This window comes from Procambarus clarkii, chromosome 67 (genome assembly GCF_040958095.1).
Source record: "Procambarus clarkii isolate CNS0578487 chromosome 67, FALCON_Pclarkii_2.0, whole genome shotgun sequence".
Classification (NCBI taxonomy): domain Eukaryota; kingdom Metazoa; phylum Arthropoda; class Malacostraca; order Decapoda; family Cambaridae; genus Procambarus; species Procambarus clarkii.
In genome coordinates, this window is record NC_091216.1 from 24,971,034 (window position 1) to 24,991,600 (window position 20,567).

The window sequence follows — 20,567 nt, forward strand, 5'->3', positions numbered from 1 at the left end:
ACATCAACACTGGGAGACACATCAACACTGGGAGACACATCAACACTGGGAGACACATCAACACTGGGAGACACATCAACACTGGGAATCACATCAACACTGGGAGACACATCAAACACTGGGAGACACATCAACACTGGGAGACACATCAACACTGGGAGACACATCAACACTGGGAGACACATCAACACTGGGAATCACATCAACACTGGGAGACACATAAACACTGGGAGACACATCAACACTGGGAGACACATCAACACTGGGAGACACATCAACACTGGGAGACACATCAACACTGGGAGACACATCAACACTGGGAGACACATCAACACTGGGAGACTAAAACTAGAACTAAACTAACTAAAACTGTGATTGTATATGTGTGAAGGTGAGAAGACTTCAATTGGGATTTTAAAAAAATATCAAGCTGCGTATATTATATCACGCTTGATATTACTGCAGCTTGATACAAGGTTTTTTTGCAGCTTAATGACTATATACATTTTCTATCAGTAAAAGTATTCATATATTTATAATAAAGAATGAAATTTTGAAAAATGCATCTTCCTGATTTCTGAATATTTTCTTCAGTGCTTGAGGTAATGAAGTATACAATATATCTAAGCATAATATAGACATAATAGAGTGTATGTTTACTGAACATTTAAAACGTTAAATCAATGGTTGCCATAACTGCTATTATCACCACCAAATAGAACAGAAAACAAAAAATATATATACTATGGTAAATAATTAATAACCGTATAAACACCAAGAAGAACAGAAACGAAAAATATATCATATATGATTAATTAATAACTCTGTATAAATACTATACCAAAAACATTTTATAAATAAATAACTTAGCATAACCAATTCATAGGGGATATGCTCTCAATAGATGTACGTATGTGACTAACCTGGTCACATAACCTGCATGTGACAAACCTAGTTCAAAGTGCAAACAGGCAAATGAAAGATAACATTGTTTGCCAAAGTCTGTGGACAAGTTTTAGCAGGTAGGCCGGCAGGCAGAGAGAGACAATGGACTGACAAATAGTTAGACATTTTTTTGCGGATGGTAAACTATTAATAAAATCACATGTACACAATTCAATGTGTGACATTCTTTTACACACACACCCACACCCACACATACATACATACATACATACATACATACATACATACATACATACATACATACATACATACATACATACATACATACATACATACATACATACATACTTAACACATTATCATAATATAGGTACTGCTGTATCATATAATTTCCTTTCCAGATGGTTTGACTTCAGGTGCTGTTTTGGGGGAATTTGCTGATTTCTAGATAATCCCATCCCTTCATTCCGTAATACTTCATCGAACACTTCAACGTGTGAATGCATGTAATAAAACTAACATTAGTGGAAGTATGGTTATGATATACATTAGGTTGATGAGCATGCAGAGTAGAATGATTATGAAGAATCCAAGCAGAAAGATCTGGTGTAGTTCATGCAGGATGGATGTAAGATGTTCTTGTAGGTTGAGGTTCTGATGTTTGTAAGCGTCACACTTCACAATGCTCTCCAACTGAGCTTCATCAAATTTCAGTGTGACATTGACGAAACAGAATTTTACATCACGTTTTGGACAGTCAATCTTGGGGCAAATTCCCGCTTCCTTTATTACAGATTTGCATGCTGTTACACTTCCTAAGGAATGGAATATGAGTTAAATGTAAGCAGAATAAACACAAGAGTTGTTGGCTTACTACACATTAAATGCTTAATTGATAAATTTGTAGGCACTGCCATAATTGTGAAGAGATTACTGTACAAATGTTGTGTAAATAAAAATTAGACAAGAATAACTAATTAGTTATTGTCTCAAATTAGTATTCAGTTAAGCATAAACTAATAGGAAATTAAATATAATTCGCACAGTAGAAAAAACACATTTATTAGAAATAGTATCACACTCTAAAGCTTATCATCCCATGCACTCTTGTATACTAAAGTTCACACGGCATGGAATTACAAATTCTGTATTACTCTTAAAACTATTTTTTCAACTTGATAGAACAACTTGATAGACAAGTATATACATTGGACTCGAAGAGCAAGATTTAAACATAATACATAAATTATACACCCAATACTCCAGAAATTATTATTATTATTATTATTTTCTACCACAGACGTGGCCACACATATTCAATGCTAACCAGCATATATACATTTTCTTCTGTTCTCCATGGACAGGGTGAGAGATTTGTCAAACATATAGTTCAGGGATTTAATGAACAATTAACCACAGAAGGTATTTGTAGTGCTTTTAAAATGCTAGGCTAAGCTACATACGTAAATACATAGATACACAGGAAATGTAAGTACTGTACTTATAGTAACTATTTGGTGGGAAGTGCCAGTATGAAATAATGGACCACAAATAAGTTGGTTTTTGTATTTTTTAATTCGGCCAAAGAGAAAACGTTTTTTACCGCGACATAAATATAGAACCTAACAATATTGATCATTCCTACTTACCTATCACCTCGTTTAAAAGCACCAAGATAACCACAATCCACAGGACAACTGCCTTTGACATCATCTTGAATAAATCCATTCACGTCCAACTGATGGAATAACAATTTGTGCTTAAAAATTGATATTAATAAGAAGTATAGCTCACGGTATAAAAGGTATATTAACATGGCTCATGATAATGGTATAGTGTGTGTTCACAATATAAATAACAGAGACCTAATTTTACATCCTAGTTTTCAGGAACACTAGGATATCGTAGTTTTAATGAGATCTAAGGATCATCCAATAAAATCAGCAGACTTCTAGATGTTACTACTGCTCGGCTTAGACTCGGTTACAAGTATCTCTGGGAATTCTCATTATCTGCTGATGTAGACCTGACCAAATGTAAACTGTGTCAACAAAATTATTCGCACACCCTCCGTCACTATGTGAAGGAGTGCGAAAAGATACGTGAATTTAGAGACAATTCTATAACCAATGTTCCAGCGATGTGTCAATATTTCATTCAAAATTATCTGCTACCAGAAATTTTAGCCAAATATCCCCAGTTTGCTAACTGTAGGTAGTAACTGAGTGATTGTAACCTATCCACCGCTGCCCACTGGATGGGGGGCGGTGTGCAGGACAAACATATAAATTTTGACACTAGCTCTCCACATATGTCAGTTGCTTAATTTAGAACCTGTACTTGAGGTCGATCTCGAACCCATTGTTGCTGTGATGACTTATATTGAATTTTGTAACTAGCTCATCAAGATTGTAACTTGCTTAGCTAAATGAATTGTGGGGTTCAGTCCCTGAGCCCATTATGTGCCTCTGTAACCCTTTCCACTACCGCCCACAAGATGGGTATGGGGTGCATAATAAATGAACTAAACTAACTAATGAGATTAGGTTGCAAAGTTACTACTCGTTCAAGTTTACAAGTTTGGAGTTTTGTTTATAATATAAAATACATATTTACATAGATAAAACTTAGAATTTCCATACAACTAAATTGTTAAAATATATTCGCACTGCAAATTTGGCTTAATTTTTAATTTTTAATTTAATCAAATTAATAATTTGGCGTAAAGCAAGGAACAAGCACATTATATGCTCACACTACCTGCTCATGTTAATCATTCCTACTGTAATCATAGACCACTGTACTGTAGTGCTGTATGGGTACAGGCAATGGGACTGTGTGTTATTTGCCTTCAGAACTGTATTGGAGTCAGACCCGTGTCGCTCTGTGCTGTTTAAATTCAGACCCGTGTAGCTCTATATGCTGTTTGGATTCAGACCTGTGTGGCTCTGTGTTGTTGGGCTTCACAGCCATCAAACATATGACATACTCCGCCATGTTGGACTACTGCCTGAAGTCGGCCTGATAAAAGGCCGCAAAGTTCTCCCAACTCGTGACAGTATGGCTTGCTAGCATGGCGTAACGTGAACCACTCTAACCTGACGTTAACTTGCGAGAGAGAGAGAGAGAGAGAAACATGGTGGCCCTGTGCCACACACCACGATCTTCCTCGCGTTGATGATAATCCAGAGATTCAATAGGCACTCTGAGCCCATATGGTTGAGGCTCCGACCCGTTGAAACAAGGTAGTACTTGGAGAGAAGGAGAAGATTGTGTGTGAGTGTGCTCACCAGCAGGTGCCAGGCAAGGTCGTCTTAGGTCGTCTCTTGCCCTGTGATGGCCTTCTCCGGCAGCCTCCTAACTGGTTCTCTATCACAATTTTACCTTATACAGTTATTATCGATTTGATTTAGAAATTAACATATAGTCGTTGAAAGTAATAATAATAATTTAAAGTTATTCTTCTTTAAGGTCTGGTTATATCAATAATAATGATAATACAGTATATTAGAAAATAGACACTGATGTGTTTTATTTATATTTGTTATTTTCAGTGTATAAAATCAATCTAATTATTGCTAATGTAAGCAAGTAGAAATTTTCTACTCTAATTGTAGTAAATTTTGAAATAGCCCCATTTAGACAAGGTTGGGGGGAGGGTAGAAATAGCCTAAGCTACTCTATCCCTTTGAGATGTATTTTATTGTCTCAATAAACGTACTTGAACTTTGAACACAAGGGTTAATGATGCTAATGTTATCCCGATTTTCAGGAATCAAACTTTTGTAGTTTTTTGAGCGTACCATTCTTATCATGTGAGCATCATTGTTTATAGTGCACAATATTTATTCTGCGAGTGGTAGTTATTGTTCACTCAAGCTTATTCTGTGAGCGGTAGTTGTTTTGCTTATCATACTCATCCTATGAGTGGTATTACAAAAAGGACTTAATCATGCGAGAAACTAACAACAACAGCAACATGGGTATTAGTAACCACCTTTCATCCACTAGGATCATCAGATCCTCTAACTAGGGCTGCAAAAGTGCGAGTCCATCGTCCTACCGACTGTACTGTGAGCACTCACAATAGGGAAGGATCTCAGATCCTCCACAATGAGGAAGGGTTCGACTTCCTTATTGTGAGTGTTCAGAGGGTAGCGGGAAGGGTTCGCACTTTTGGTACCCCTGATTGAGGCTCTGATGATCCTTGTGTTGTAAATTAAAGTCTTATCAGACCTCTGTGTTTGACATTAAAAGTTACGATTGCCATAAATACATTTTCATACAATTTTGATATTAGTGAGGATAACATAAATTATTATATTGTTTTCACTATAATTGCTATGTTTAGTAATGTTCCATTAGCGACAGGGTCCCAGTGCAACCCGTCCTCAGACTAAGTCCATTCCATCCAGCGGTCGACCCCAAAGACGCATTCATCAATGTTAACATACTATTCATTCAACACGGATATATTCTCAAATATAAATTAATATTATTATATATTAGCATATTGTACATATTTAGACACTGGTTAGGTTAGGTGTTTAGGTTCTGTTGGCGATTATTTGTATTTGAAGTACGTGGGTGAAGCATTTACAACGTTGTGATTTGAACAAAATTCGTCAGTGAACAACCCGTCCTCGACTCAAGTTCATTACATTCAGCGGTTAACCCCACAGACGCATTCATAAATTTTAACATGCTGTTCATTCAAAACGGGAATTTTCTCAAGTATAAATTAATATGATAATATATTAGCATAGTGTGTATATATAGGCATAGGATAGTTTAGGTTCTGTTGGCGATTATTTGTATTTGTAGTACGTGGGTGAAGTATTTATAGCGCTGTGATTCGAACAAAATTCGCCAGTGAAGCACTTGTTCCGGATATGTTCGAACGTCAGCAGTTGTGAGTCGTGTGTAAACCGTTTTTCATTCATAAACAGGGGGTTTGGCGGGTGCATGGAATCACTTTTGGATCTTTGTTTGGAGGACGGGCTGCAGTGAACCAGCCCGTCCTCCAAACAAAGACCCAAAAGTGATTCCTTCCACCCACCAAACCCCCCCCTGTTTATGAATGAAACACGGTTTACACACGACTCACAACTGCTGTCGTTCGAACACTTCCGGAATAAGTGCTTCACTGACGAATTTTGTTCAAACCACAACGCTATAAATGTTTCGCCCACGTACTACAAATACAAATAATCGCTAACAGAACCGAAACCCCTAACCTAACCTAACCTATGCCTATATATGCAGAATATGCTAGTATATTATAGAACAGAATCTAAACATCTAACCTAACCTAACCTATGCCTATACATGCACAATATGCTAGTATATTATAATATTAGTTTATCTTTGAGAAAATTCCTGTTTTAAATGAACATCATGTAAACATTTATGAATGCGTCTGTGGGGTCGACTGCTGGATGTAATGGACTTGAGTGGAAGACGGGTTGGTGTAAACCGTTTTTCATTCATAAACAGGGGGTGTGGCAGGTGCATGGAATCACTTTTGGGTCTTCGTTTGGAGAACGGGCTGGGATATGACGAGCGAATCTGGATTCAGGAACTCTGTGATCCGGATCCCAATGACAAACGCAGGGGGGAGTTCCAGCTGGCGCCGCGGACGTCAACAAGAAGTCACAGCCGAAGGTGAAATTGAAATTGAAATAAGTTTATTGATGTAAAATACACACAAAGGGATGAGGTAGCTCAAGCTATTCTCACCCCGTTCAGTACATCGTGTTAATACATACATAGACACACATCACAAGCAATAAACATATTACCAAACATTCTGAGAGATAAACATATACATTTCCTCCTTAACACAAGTAGTATGGTATCAGATGTACACACAAATACTTTTATGACCTAAGCCGAAGGTTGTAGTTAATAATAATTGAATAGTTTTGTCGGGGACATGCAGTCTGTGGATATATGTACACGTTAGGCTGGTAATGAGGTTTCAGCTCGGGTCGAACTACTGACCCTCCCCAGGATGCAACTTCAAAACAGTTGCTTGACTCTCGGGTACCTATTTACTGTTCGGTGAATAGAGGCTTTAGGTGAAAGGAAACGTGCCCAACCATTTCTGTCCCACCCAGGAATTGAAGCCTGTTATAATATATATGTATATGTATGTATGTATGTATATATATATATATATATATATAATATATATATATATATATATATATATATATATATATATATATATATATATATATATATAAAATATATATTTATATATATTTTATATATATATTTATATATTTATATATATATATTTATTTATATTTATTATATTTATATATATTTATATATATATATATTTATATAAATATATATATATATATATATATATATATATATATATATATATATATATATATATATATATATATATATATATAAAGAGATGTATCCTGCTTCTTTGGGAATATACACAGGAGTATTTTAGTCCATACTTGCTGCTTGTTCAGTAAGTACTAGTGTCCTTTATCCTGCCGTAGTTGGTAGGCCTAACACCAAGCCAGTTAGGTATATTGATATTCCTTTAATCAATGGTATGACTGTTGGCTCTGTCATCCATCCAATTTCTGATTAAATGCTTGGACTGATTGACTGAATTCCATTCACTAATCAGAATTAGCATTTTAAGGTCCCACACTACTAGCTAATTTATTGATGTTGAGCAAACCACACATTAGAAAGTGAAGGGACGACGACGTTTCGGTCCTTCCTGGACCATTCTCAAGTCGATTGAAAATTTATTGATTCTTATTAACTCCACAACTTATTGAACCATTGCTTTTTCCCTTTTTTAAGTTAGCCTTCAATACAGTTTTTATATTTAAAACAATCAAGATTTGTATTTTTAACTTTGGCAGACATCTCGATCTGCAGTCAGTTAAAACAACTACCCAGTACTTATTTCATTGACTTAATAGTTTTATTTCATAGACATAATAGTGATGTTAATTGTTGCAGATAATGGTGGAGGTGCGAGCTCAGGTGTTAGGTGGGCCTGTGCACTTGGCTGGTGATACTGTGCAGGTCTGTATCACTGTCACACTCCCCTCATTAGATCCTGCTCTTCGTGCTCAGTCCAGGTATATTATTCTTATTATATTGAATTTAGGTCATGGTCAGATAAATAATCAGAATTATCCTTGAAGACATTGCTTTTATATAGAATTAATTGTTAGAATAATCATTTGCTGCCAAAATTCATATATGCCATAAATAGTAGTTATATCCATTATATTTTCTGCTCCTATGCTACTGAGTGGCTCAAAATAAAATTCTTTACACAGGATTACCTTGTACCTGTATATCTTCAGAGCATTTTACAGACATCCTTTTACACACTATTGGTATTCCTGGACTATAGTGCCAATTATTCCTGAGTCTTTCTGCTTACCTAATCCCATTGTGGTACATATATTCAGTCATGCTGTTCCTGTTCTTCCTTTTAAGATGCGTATACCCCTCTCAGTATTCTATACTTAGCCATGTTTATGTGGAGTTACACGAATACCTAAATTCTGCCTTTCATCAGTCTTTTCTTTTTCACTTTTATAATTAAAGTTTGCTAAGTAATATAAAAAATAGGTGATCAGTTATAGCACAGCACTATAAAGCAATAGGAAGACATCTATATTTGGCTTGAGTTTGATAACAAAAAAACTGTGACCTAACTGATGACATTTTCACATTAAAGTTCCTTAACAGCTGCCCTTATCATTGTATAATATACACATACTTATACATTATCAGCTTTTAATTCTTTTTCCCAATGAAGTATTTTCCATAACCCCATTTTCATTATGCCTCTATTATACATACATAATGACACTGCTGACTTAAAGCATCCTGTCCATTATTCAGTTTTGTGAAAAGCTTGCCATCCAAATCAGTACAGTATTTTAAAAGTTCTTGAAAGTAATTTTATGTTTTATCCTCATAGTGATGTATGTGAAGTTCTTGCATGGGGCAGTGCACAGATTCACTGTCAGTGCTCCGTAAATGAATATCGTGTGCGTTTACCTACCTCCAACCCCAAACCAGCAGAGGAGAAAGCTGTTGCTAATGCTGGTACAGGATGTAACTACTTTACTGTTGATTTTATCATGGAAGTTTTGCATATTTAATGTAGGATGAATTTCAGAGTTTCTTGGAAATTTTAATGAAAATTGTAAAAGACATGATTATTGTTCAGGGTACTGTACTGTATAATGTAGTTAATTTACCAATATAAAGTTTTTGAACTGTACAATATTTGAAATAAATAATAAATATTTCATAATTGCTTGGTCCAATAGTCCTTCAGATCCATTTATTCATATGTCCTTTGTGTTTTACCAGATACATCATTTGCCCCGTGCCGCGGTGAGCGTGGCCACGTTGTTCTTTCAACTAAACCAAAGATCCTTTTTTGTGACCTCCAGTTGTTACCTGGTGAAAGTCGCTCATGTAAGGACAGCTTAGTTTTGCAGTTTAATATGACTTATATGCCAGTGCTGGGTTAAATGTTTAATATTTTTTGTAGATCACACTAGTGATCTAGTTTATTTTTTGTTAAATAAACCTTGCAAGTTTATTTTTAAGAACTTGTAGATTAATTTTAATTAATATTTATCTTTTGTCTAGTGATGCCTCACCTTATTTTGGTGCTCTACCGAAGGAGATGGTCACATCGTACCAGAGGTTTGCCTGAAGGAGTGGTTGTGCTGACACTCACGTACACTTGCAAGACAATGATGTGATATGAATGTGAGAAATCAATTGTTAGGACAATTCTCTGAAGAAAGTGTATGGTGTTAATTAAGATATGAAAATGTTTCGGAGAGATGTAAAGTACAGTATAAGTCAATAATCTCCAATTTGAGGAGAGCATTCCAACATGAGTTGGCCCTGTAGAACAAATGGATGAGGGTAAATTGGTGAAAAGAGTGTATTAAATAAATTTGAGGCTTAGAGGAGATGAAGGCCATAAACAATGTGGATGGATATGGCATTGTGTGTGTGTGTGTGTGTGTGTGTGTGTGTGTGTGTGTGTGTGTGTGTGTGTGTGTGTGTGTGTGTGTGTGTGTGTGTGTGTGTGTGTGTGTACTCACCTATATGTGCTTGCAGGATCGAGCATTGACTCTTGGATCCCGCCTAAATCCCGTGTGTGTGTGTAAGTGTGTGTAAGTGTGAGTGTGAGTGAGTGTGTGAGTGTGTGAGTGTGTGTGAGTGTGAGTGAGTGTGTGAGTGTTAGTGAGGAAACAGGAAGGGTGTATAATCAGTGCACAGAATATGTAACAACACACTGCAGGGTGGAAGTGGTATTCAAGTTCAAGTTCAAGTATGTTTATTGAGATAAGCAAGAAATACATCTCAAAGGGATAGAGTAGCTTAGGCTATTTCTACCCCCCTTACTGGATGGAAGTGGTATGTAAGAAAGAGTGAGAATGTATTTATTCTGTATATGTAATGTTCATGATAATTCATGAGTGTTGTACACTTGGTTGTACGGTGGTCGAGTGCGGTTGTGAATGCCTGATGGATGTGCGGGTCCTTGTTTAATCAATAACCAATCAGTTTAATCAATTTAATCTTTTTTTTCTCATTACTGATGCCTCTTCACACTATGAAATTTTAAAATGGGAGTAATGTTATAACAACATTATTATAATGGTAGTGTTATGTACAGTATTATGTTTTTTACACATTTTGATCGGCTGCAATCAAAGCGTGTAATTTCATTTAAAGTTAGGAAATTGTAAGGATTTTTATATCACTAAGAAATATTTTATTTTATATTTGAATAGTTGTATACAAAGAAACACTTCCTTGCGATGCGCCTCCAACATATCGTGGTCAGTTGTTAAAGTACGCTTACAAGATAACCATTGGCACTCAGAGGCTTGGGGCACCTACTAAACTACTGCGTGTTCCCATCAGAGTCATTGTATTGCGAGGTATGACTTGCTAAATTTATTTCTGTTTTTGTGTTTATGGATTTTTTTTCTGGGATTATAATCCTGTAAAGTGTTATTGATAATTTACAAGGTAAATGGAACAAAGTGCTGTGGTTACTGTGTTGTAAAAGTTAATATGGCATATTAAATTTAGCTGCTATTAATTTTTTGTGATTCAGTAAATTTGTAGATAATGTATTACCTAATCTATTTACCAGGCCGTAGAGACTGCCTGTACATATATAGTAAGCAAATTAATGATTGCACTCATTTTTCTTTTTTTAATTAAATTTTGAGGCTTTGATTTTACTATTATAGGACTGAGTGAAGCTTGTGTTTATAGTGAAAGTGGAGAGCTAGCACCATCGAATCCATTCTTGCATACCCCTCATCGAGACACACCAAGACACACTGCCCTACAGATTATACAGGTCAGAACTGATTTGTTAGCAATTGTAGATTTAATATTTATATCATACTGAGTTTGTTGATGTCTGGTCTCATAAGCTTGTGCTTGCATCTGTTAAAAGAAGTGCGAATGTAATGGTTAGGTGAGTCAAGCTCGTGTGTTCAACCTGCTACATTACATTACATTCGGCACAGTTTAGAATAATGAACAACACTGAAAATTATTGGAGCAGGATGTGGTTTGAACCAGCATCATGGGTCTTCCCCAGACATGTTACATCTCGCACGATTGTGATTTCCTAGTGTGTAAACAACATTTTTGGGGATTGGGTATTTTGTTTGAATGTTTACTATTTTTAGTATATATCCTTGGAGTCTTTTTACCAACTGCATTTTCTTTTCATAAATGAGGACTTTTGACATCTCTTAGAATGTACTGTAATCTTATTTTCTTATACATTTAAAGTTAAATTTGCATTTTTGCAAGGATTTTTCAGAATTATAATGTAAAGGATAAATGTAGAGCTGTGATTTTGATTTTGTTTTATGACTAAACAAAAGAATCATCATTTGGGTAAAAGAACACAATGTTTTGAGTCATTTTTGTGCTCAAAAACATCTGTATCACTTCTGCCAGGAAGCAATATTATGTGAAGACCTGTCACATCGGTCACATCATCGGTCAATGTTTCCTCTCCGAATATCGGAGAGGAAGCATTGCAGATAATTTGTAGTTAGTCCTTTGTGCTATAATTACTAAAAGTCTACAAAAACTAATATTTCCTAAAATATTGTAACTATTGTTGCGTGTTCCTTGTGCAGAGTGTTTCAACTCGCAAGAACCTGAGCCAATATAACATAACCAACACTCGAGGGAAAGTGGTGCGGTTCTGTATTTACAAGACCAGTTTCAGACTTGGAGAGGATATTGTTGCTACTTTTGATTTCAGCACTGCAGAAGTTACATGTGTACAGGTGAGAGTTCTTATCATAATCATACTGCTATTAATATCTTTATATAAACAAAAGGTCACCTAATGAGAAACACTTAACAAATTACGATCCATACATGGGAAGATTTGATATTAAGACAGGAGGTTAGATGTTTGGCATCAAGTTGTGTATTTACGAAATAAAATTGAACGTTTGTTGAGGAAAGACTAGAAAGTAAGACTGATGTTAGATCAAATGTAATGGAAGCTTCACAAGACAGCTGCTCATGTGATGGAATTATTACAGTTTGAAAGGGAGCTTACTTGTGTATATGTGGTATATCAGAGGTCTTGTTCATTTCTGGAATCCCCAAGTGGATCTCGTATAGGTGTGGAGCATGGTATTACATCCATAAAACATGTTTAGAAAGGAGGGAATGAAGAGATACATCTGCACAAGTGATACAAATAGTTTATAATCCTTATGTTGTATATACAGTACTGGATATTAGATTTGACTTAAGAGTGACCTTACCATTCCCTGCACACTTTGCTCTTGCCTGAATATCCCCAACAGCCATCATCTATCTCTAGTAACTTTGTCAGGTACTGAACAGTGCACCGCTAAAGAAAACCAAGTTTTTTGAGACAGTTTTATAATAATAATTGAAAGCTCTTTTGGTAAACAAATTTGTAGTAAAACTTAGTGAGGAAATATTAATGCAATGTTGAGGTTCAGAACCAAATACTGGGGAACTGTGAAAGACTTTATCAAGAGTGCTCATTATACAGATTTGAGCTTTTTGTTTATAATTAACAAATTGCTGTATATGAAATAGAGTACTGCACTGTATAGCCAATGACATGCATAGTTATTTTGCATATGTTTGCATGTGTACATTCTTGCTTAATACTACTGTACTTAAGAGTACTGTAAGGAGGAATATATCTTGTCCACTTCTTCTCTTTAGGATGTCTGGTGCAACTCAACACAGTTCCTCATAATTTTATCATACCTGTTTTAAAAGAACAGTAGTATATTATTTTTGCCATGGCTATGTACTCAAAGTCCATTCCATGCATCCACTGACTGAACAAGGACTTTCTTACATTTTTATGCCTCGTCTACTTTTTCAGTTTCCACTTGTGACCTCTCATTTTGTTGCTCGTTACTTGAACCAATTTGTTCTTGTCCACCTTGTCTGTTCCTCTTAGCATCTTATTCTTAAGACTTATATCTCATTTGGTTTTTCTTTCTTTAGGTGTACATAGCTTCAGTTCTCCTAATCTGTACTCATAGCTCAGGTTTGTAATTTTCACTATATCTTGTAGCATATGTGTAGACCTATTCAATTTTCTTTCTTCTGAAACCTTTACATGCAAAATAAAATTTTTGGTCAAGTCTGCTGCTCTCGGTTTGGTGTATCTTTGCATTTTTGTGTTTTTGTAAGGTGTGGGTTTCATGGTGATCCAGCCAGGAGGGTGCAACCTCCACTAAGTAACTGGACCACTAGCTCATGTGTAGTCCAGAACTTTAAAGGCACACTACTGTGCATATATATAAATAGGGAAAAATTACCACCTCAAATATGAATCATTTTCTTAAATTTGTTTCCATTTCAGTACTCTGTAACGTTGCAAAGTGAGGAAATTATTGCCGAATCCTGCCGTCAACGGCCATCTCAGAAACCAATGCTTGTTCCATACAGCAAGGCACATGAAGTTTGTCTCAATTTATCACATACCCATCTTTTGCTACCAATTCCCCTTCATGTTACACCAACATTTAATACAGAGTTAGGTAAGTTTTCATATAAATTCAGTATATCCTACTTCCTCATTTTTCCTCAACTCTACTCTTATCATAAGTATAGTGCAAAGTCGATTAGGCGAACTATACGGGACCAATCCCAGTTTATTGGAGTGAAGGATTTGTTGCAACTGGAGATGCCTTCAAGAAGAATTTGTAAAATGTATTTTATTTATACAGCATGTGAGTTTTTAGGCAAGAAATTTACATTGCTTCACCTGTTTCTTTCTTTTCCATTGTGGCCATCTATGAATATCATTAAAAATGTAATTGAAGCTATATTAAGTGAGTTATCTTTCATTCCCTAGTGTTTCCCGTGCTCAATGGGCTAATTTCACAGTGAATTTTAAATTTAAATCTATCATGTGATGGACAACCACATGGAGAACCTGCGAGTGAAGAGATTTCACCACATCTAACATACTTCCCACGCTCCAGCCTTGAGATCTCATTTTTAAAGGAAAAAGGGTTCATATTTTAGTGAATGTTCTCACGCTCTATGGGCTACTGTAATTTCGGTATCATTTGATGGACAACTTTCCCACAGGTCTGTGAACTATGGCCATGCTTCCTAAGCAAATCTATACATCTCCTTCACCAAATCTTCAAACACTTATTTGGCAAAGCAGGCAATGTAATGTCATTATCAGGAGAAAGTGCTAAGTCAGTATGACTATGTAGCACCTGGAGGATATTTGAGGACAAGGAGCTGGGATATAAGGAAGTGGTGGGTAAATCCAGCCTGTAGAGTGTGCGTTGCAACCAGAGATTTGCACAAATGATGTTTATTGAATCGAGGTTCCACTGTACAGTACTAGTACAGGCTGTACAGTATTTAGAAAATAATTGATAGTGGCTTTCCAAGAATATGAAAATTAATTGCCAAAAAACATTTACTGGCACAACCCATTGTATACAGAGCTTGATTTAAGACTCAAAGATTTCTTTAGTGAATGAACAGTAAAATAAAATTCTGGTCGTTGTAGTAGTTAGGATAACCTATCAGTACTATATTAAATTTATAACTGTTGGTTGGTTCCATAATCTATGTTCACTTAATTTAAGAAAATGGTACAAAGGGGGAAAAAAATGTATATAATTTCAATTTTAAATACTGTACATTATCATTACATCATTTCCTGATTAAAAACTGTAAAATTTTAGCTAATGATAAATATTTTTACTAGCAAAGTGAACTTGAAAGTTTGGGTTACACTGATTTACTAACCTGTAATTATCTTTAAAATTACTGTACAGTACAGTACTTAGTATTTCAGTATGTAAAAAAAAATTATTTCTCTATCTCATATATACTTGTATGTCCACCAGTAAGTCTACAGTGGCAGCTACATTTTGAATTTGTGACAAGTACAAGTGAGGTCAAAGGCCCGTCTCTTCCTCCCAATAAAAATGAAGAAATAGAGTGGCGAGCGCCAAGCACTATTGATATCGAGACCATGGTCTGGGACCTGCCAATCACAATCCTACCAACAACCCCAAGTCAGGTTGCTCAGGCAGTGTGCATGCCGGCTCAACACACACTTCTGCTGTGAATCGTGATGTATTATCAAGCATGAGGGTTTGTGGTGAGTGTTTTATAGCCTTCAAATCATTGAGAATCATAAATAAATTTTATAAATCCTATTTGTTGCATTAGGTGGAGGGAATTCTTTGAAAGTCTGATTGGTGGGAGTGATGAAAGAGGTGCTAATATAAACGTAGTTTACTTTGCTGGTATGAGAAGAGTGCACGATAGATTACCACCTGATATAGTTATAGAAAAGGTGAGTGAAAGAGTTGTAACATGGGAATGTGTCAGGTGTTAAGGAGTGTGTGTGGAAAATTTGCCAGGAGACATGAGATTGTAGATTGTATCTGAGGATTTAGAAGAAACTATGATTTAACCATGTTATAGAAATAAAGGAAATTATAGTTATTGTTAGGCGTATTGAGTCATTAATTTATTATGTGCAGTGGGCAATGTGAGGCTGGATAGTGATTGATCACTGATGAAGAAGGCAAGTTCATGGTATACGAAATAGACATTTATATAGGTACATTTTGTGGAGAAGGTGCATGAGAAAACTTGTAGGATGTACAGTCTGTATAAACATTGAGAAGCATGTGATAAAGATAGTAGAGAAGGGCTCTGGATAGCGATGAGCAACATTTAATGTTGGGCGAGTTCTGTTAAGTTTGTTGTATGCAGGAATTAATGCATGTGTAAGAGTTAATGTTGCAATGAGTGACTGGTTTAATATTAACATAGGTGTGTGTCAAGGTTGTGTGATGTTACAATGAAGGGTCAAGGTACATATTTGGGTGGGATCATGAGAGGAGGGTCAAGGTAAAAAAAATTGTTTTGGACATGATGATAGCTGGGTGAAGTGTGTGTCTGAGTAAATTTGAGAATAGGATGAAGAGGGGGAAATTTGGGAAGAAAGTGGATATACTGTATTATATTAACTTGCTAATCCAGACTATATAGGAAGGACCCCCAGCCGGATTAGCACGTTTTCTGGATTAACATACTTTTCTGTACTGTACTGTACATGGCATGATGAAACAGGAACTGTATGTAAACACAAGGAATATGGTGAAGAAACTGGAAAGGAGTGGTTTATGAAATGCAGGGCGTTGCTAGTATTCCCCTAATTGTGCTTGTGGGGGTTGAACTTCGGCTCTCAACTGCCAGTCAACTGATGTACAGATTCCTGAACCTATTGTACTCTATCATACCCACATTTGAAACTGAATGGAGTCAGCCTCTGCCCCATTGCTGCCTAGTGGCTAGTGTGTCAGTGCTTGTGAGGCTGTATGCTATGATGTCTTAAATAAAAGAATTTAAATTGTACATTCAAAGTAACTATTAGTATAACTTTTATTAACAATACTGTATTTAATTTTTTTCTAGGCTGATGCTTCCCGGTACACAAAAGCGGGAAATGCGGTACTGGTGATGATGGGTGGTTCTGTGGTCACCGAGTTGTCACCTCATCACATAAGATAAATGTAAAGAGGACAACTTGTGGAAATGCAGTTGCAGTGCTGGGTGTGAGCCAGATCCTACCCTGGGGTAATTTTTGGGTGCAAAATTTGTGTCAAATTAAAATTGTGCTTCCATTACTCATTTATCTGGGAACCCCCATAATGAAAATTAGTGAAGAAAAATATTGGTAGCTTTGCAAATATGTAAGAGTCCATAGGAGGACCATTTAGGCTAAGAAAGGCTGTTATTTAAGTGGGTGATGCTGGTGAATAGTGCAGACCTAAGCATTTTTTTTATGAGATAGTTATCAGTTTTCTTTTTTCAGTAACCAGTTAGGTGCAAGGAAAATATTAATGTATGAATGGCAGTATGCATATGTGGAGTTTTATAGTATTTCCACAACAGACTGAAAAAGTTATTAAAAAATAGAGCATTCAAATTGGGAATGATTGTATTGAGAAAAGGTAGAGTTAAAAGAATGAGGATATTGTAGTTATTAAATTATGCAGGTTCAATTATAATAATTTGTTTTGTCAGAGACAGGAAGAATATATTTATATATTTTCAAGTTGTATCGAGGCGGTCCCCCCCTTTCCCCCCTCCTAAGGTTGAACTGCAGCACTGACCATTTCTACGATGCCTAACTCCAAGCAAACCTATTTACTACTAGGTGAAAGACGTGCCCAACCATTTCTGTCCTGCCTGGGAATCAAACCCAGGATCTCCAATTGTGGGGTAAAGAATGAAGCCAATTGTACTACAAGACCTTTTGAAATTGAGGTATCCTGAGCCACAGTAAGTGGCAGCAACACTAGGCTCATAAATCACAGGTTACGATGAAAAGATAGTATTTTTTGTACTTTCATTGAGCATGTGAAATAGTACGTGTACTTCATAATTTATTAAAAAAAACTTTTTTCTTAATTTGTTTTTATAAATGCTAAAATTGTACATGCACATTTGTTGTGTGTGTGTGCCTGTTTTTGTCCCAGCTACAAAAAATTCAAACTTTTTATGTCAAAATGCAATAAATTGTTCTGGAAGTAAAGTTAAACATTCTGGGGGAAATTACCTAAAAGGAGAGAGAAACAACATAATTAAGTATATTTATATAAAATTACATAAAATTATTGTCTGGTATTCCTAGTAATTTTGTTAAATATTTATAATGTCAACGTCTGGATTACTTGCATCCAATACATGCACTAATTTAGAGTTTTGTACTCGGATACTTTTGATATCGTTCGCCTTATGCGTTTTTGTTCTCGTATTGGCATCCTTGGTGATATTTAGCGCCCTCTGATTATTCTGCACATTTGATGGTGCTACATAGCCTTCCCGGTTTGGTGCTTTCTTTTGATAATTACTTACTTAGAGTTTTGTAACTTGTGTTCACCTAACAACCTCTCTAGTTTATATCAGGATCCAGTAGGATGGTAATGGTCTGTTCCTGTAAGTACAAAGGTTTCATGGATTTTATCATGCTTATTGGCTAAGCAAAATACATTCAGTGCTCTAATCATCATGAGGTGATTGCACTGACACCCCAAAGCATGCACTATACATAAGGTAACATCATACATACATTTACCAAGAATATGATCAAGGTATATGGCAGACTTGACTCTTCCTTCTGCAGACTTGTATATTTGTTACTTCATCTACTTGAATGATAAAGTTCTGTTTTGTGGAATTTGGACCCTCATCAATAAAATTATGGGTTATTCAGATTGAACAGCAATTTCCTTCATGAGAACTTATGTTACACAAGTTACTTTTTGTTAACGTTGGAAATTGGAGCAATTGGATGTGTTTGACGTCATAAGGGTGAGCATCACAGGTGTGGAGGGATGCATCTGAAAATATCCATTTCTAATTTGATTTTTGGGGGGGATTGGCCTCCAGCGTAATAGTAAATACAGGAACATTGTGCATTCCTGTATAAGTATGGTGTTTTGTCAGTTGTGTGTGACTGAGATGTGTTTTGCAATTGGTTAATTATTTATAAACTTCATACATTTATAAATAATATATTTATATACATATTAACATCGAATAAATTATATTGTTCTATTCATGCATTTCTTTAACAGAATTTATGGTAAACCGTGCAGAAATTATTAATTAATTTCTGCACGGTCTTTCACAATAGTAAATTGTGAAAGACTATATAAAAGCTGGTTTCTAAATATTCATTAAAGTGCCACCTGGTGAAATATGCCAACAACTATGGGGCCTCGCTATACCCCGTGCTACTCGGAACCTTTTGTTCAGAGTAGCTGAATCTCGAACAGCAGCAGCAGCCAAGGGTGAATGCAGTGTTGTTCATAATCCTGGCATGTGGAATTATCCCAGTTACCTAAAAGTTTACAAATCCTGCAACATTCTACTAGACATCTGGCATTCAAAACAGGAGCTGAACCTGGTACGTGCTGTCATGTCGGCAACAAAAGCAAATGTCACCCCAGAAGTACAGTAGATAAAGAAATGCAAAGAATACTACCTGGAAGAATCTAGCCTCATCAGCACAGCAAATGACAAGAGGTAAAACCGAAAGCAGAAAACTAGGCAAAACCTAGACCAGTACACATGAACCTACCAAACATCAAAGGCTGAGGAAGGGGCTAACACAACTGTGCCTGGCACACCCCATCCCTGACACAGGTAAAAGGTGAGTACATATCCTGACTACACGTAAAAACCAAGTTCAGTGTTATGCTGTGATTCCTCTGCCAAGTGCACCAGAGCTAGGAAAAATCTAGACCCATGACAGTGAAGACAAACGGTACTCTGCCAGGTAAGATATAACAGAACACCATCCTGGTAAACAATTTTGAATGAATGAGGTTGTAGCTAAACTCACTCACTCACACACACACACACACACACACACACATGACACTGGATCAACACAATGTGAAGTAAACACTAAGCACAAGGCCCTGTAAAAAGCATGAGATTTAAATAATATCCAAACTGAAATTAACTGAAAATTAGGCTTTGCAGAGCTGGCATACCAAATGGGATGGATGCCAGACTTTAAAGTGAGGGATGCAGGTCCTTGCGACCCTGTTGTCCAGAAGGGTGTTATCTATTGCCATCGAATAGGCTGGGGACGCAAGAAATAAGCTACATGTGGTTGCAGGTATATTCATATGGTAGATTGTCTATTATATGATGCAGTGAAATGAAAATTTTGCTAGGTGAAATTAGCCTATAGGGCATAGAAAATGCATCCTAGAGGCATCTCTGGTTGCAATGGATCCCTCACTGCAATGAATTGGGTTTGGTACCATACAATTTGTTAAATCAAGGTTGTACTGCATGTGGTTTTGGAGATAAGCGAGTAAGCACTTACATACAGCCTGCCTCTGATTGGTAGAAATTTGTAAAGAAAAAGCTGAAATAGCAGTGTATGCTCAACATATCATAAGTTAGATATCTACAAAGTATAAAAAAAATAGTATGAATGAGCAGTGATTGAGTGGTTGCTACCAAATGGTAGAACATACCAGGATGTTTATCTTAAATGCTTAAGGTCG

The 20,567-nt window shown here is 36.1% G+C and overlaps 1 protein-coding gene across 4 annotated transcripts; it reads left to right on the plus strand.

Annotated features, from left to right (window-relative positions):
* The first annotated feature begins 6,416 nt into the window (after positions 1 to 6,416).
* LOC138355457 (RAB6A-GEF complex partner protein 2-like) lies at positions 6,417 to 19,098 on the plus strand. 4 transcript variants are annotated; one of them, XM_069310486.1, is made up of 10 exons: positions 6,417 to 6,601; positions 7,912 to 8,033; positions 8,891 to 9,027; positions 9,289 to 9,396; positions 10,737 to 10,886; positions 11,205 to 11,317; positions 12,117 to 12,269; positions 13,850 to 14,027; positions 15,366 to 15,622; positions 16,951 to 19,098. In XM_069310486.1, the coding sequence occupies exons 2-9, from the start codon at positions 7,915 to 7,917 to the stop codon at positions 15,587 to 15,589; spliced, it is 1,182 nt and encodes a 393-aa protein (XP_069166587.1). In that variant the 5' UTR covers positions 6,417 to 6,601; positions 7,912 to 7,914; the 3' UTR covers positions 15,590 to 15,622; positions 16,951 to 19,098. The 4 variants fall into 4 exon arrangements, with proteins under 4 accessions (XP_069166587.1, XP_069166586.1, XP_069166588.1 ...); XM_069310485.1 differs by having other exon boundaries at positions 6,418 to 6,570; XM_069310487.1 differs by having other exon boundaries at positions 6,419 to 6,570; positions 8,891 to 9,018.
* The last annotated feature ends 1,469 nt before the right edge of the window (positions 19,099 to 20,567 follow it).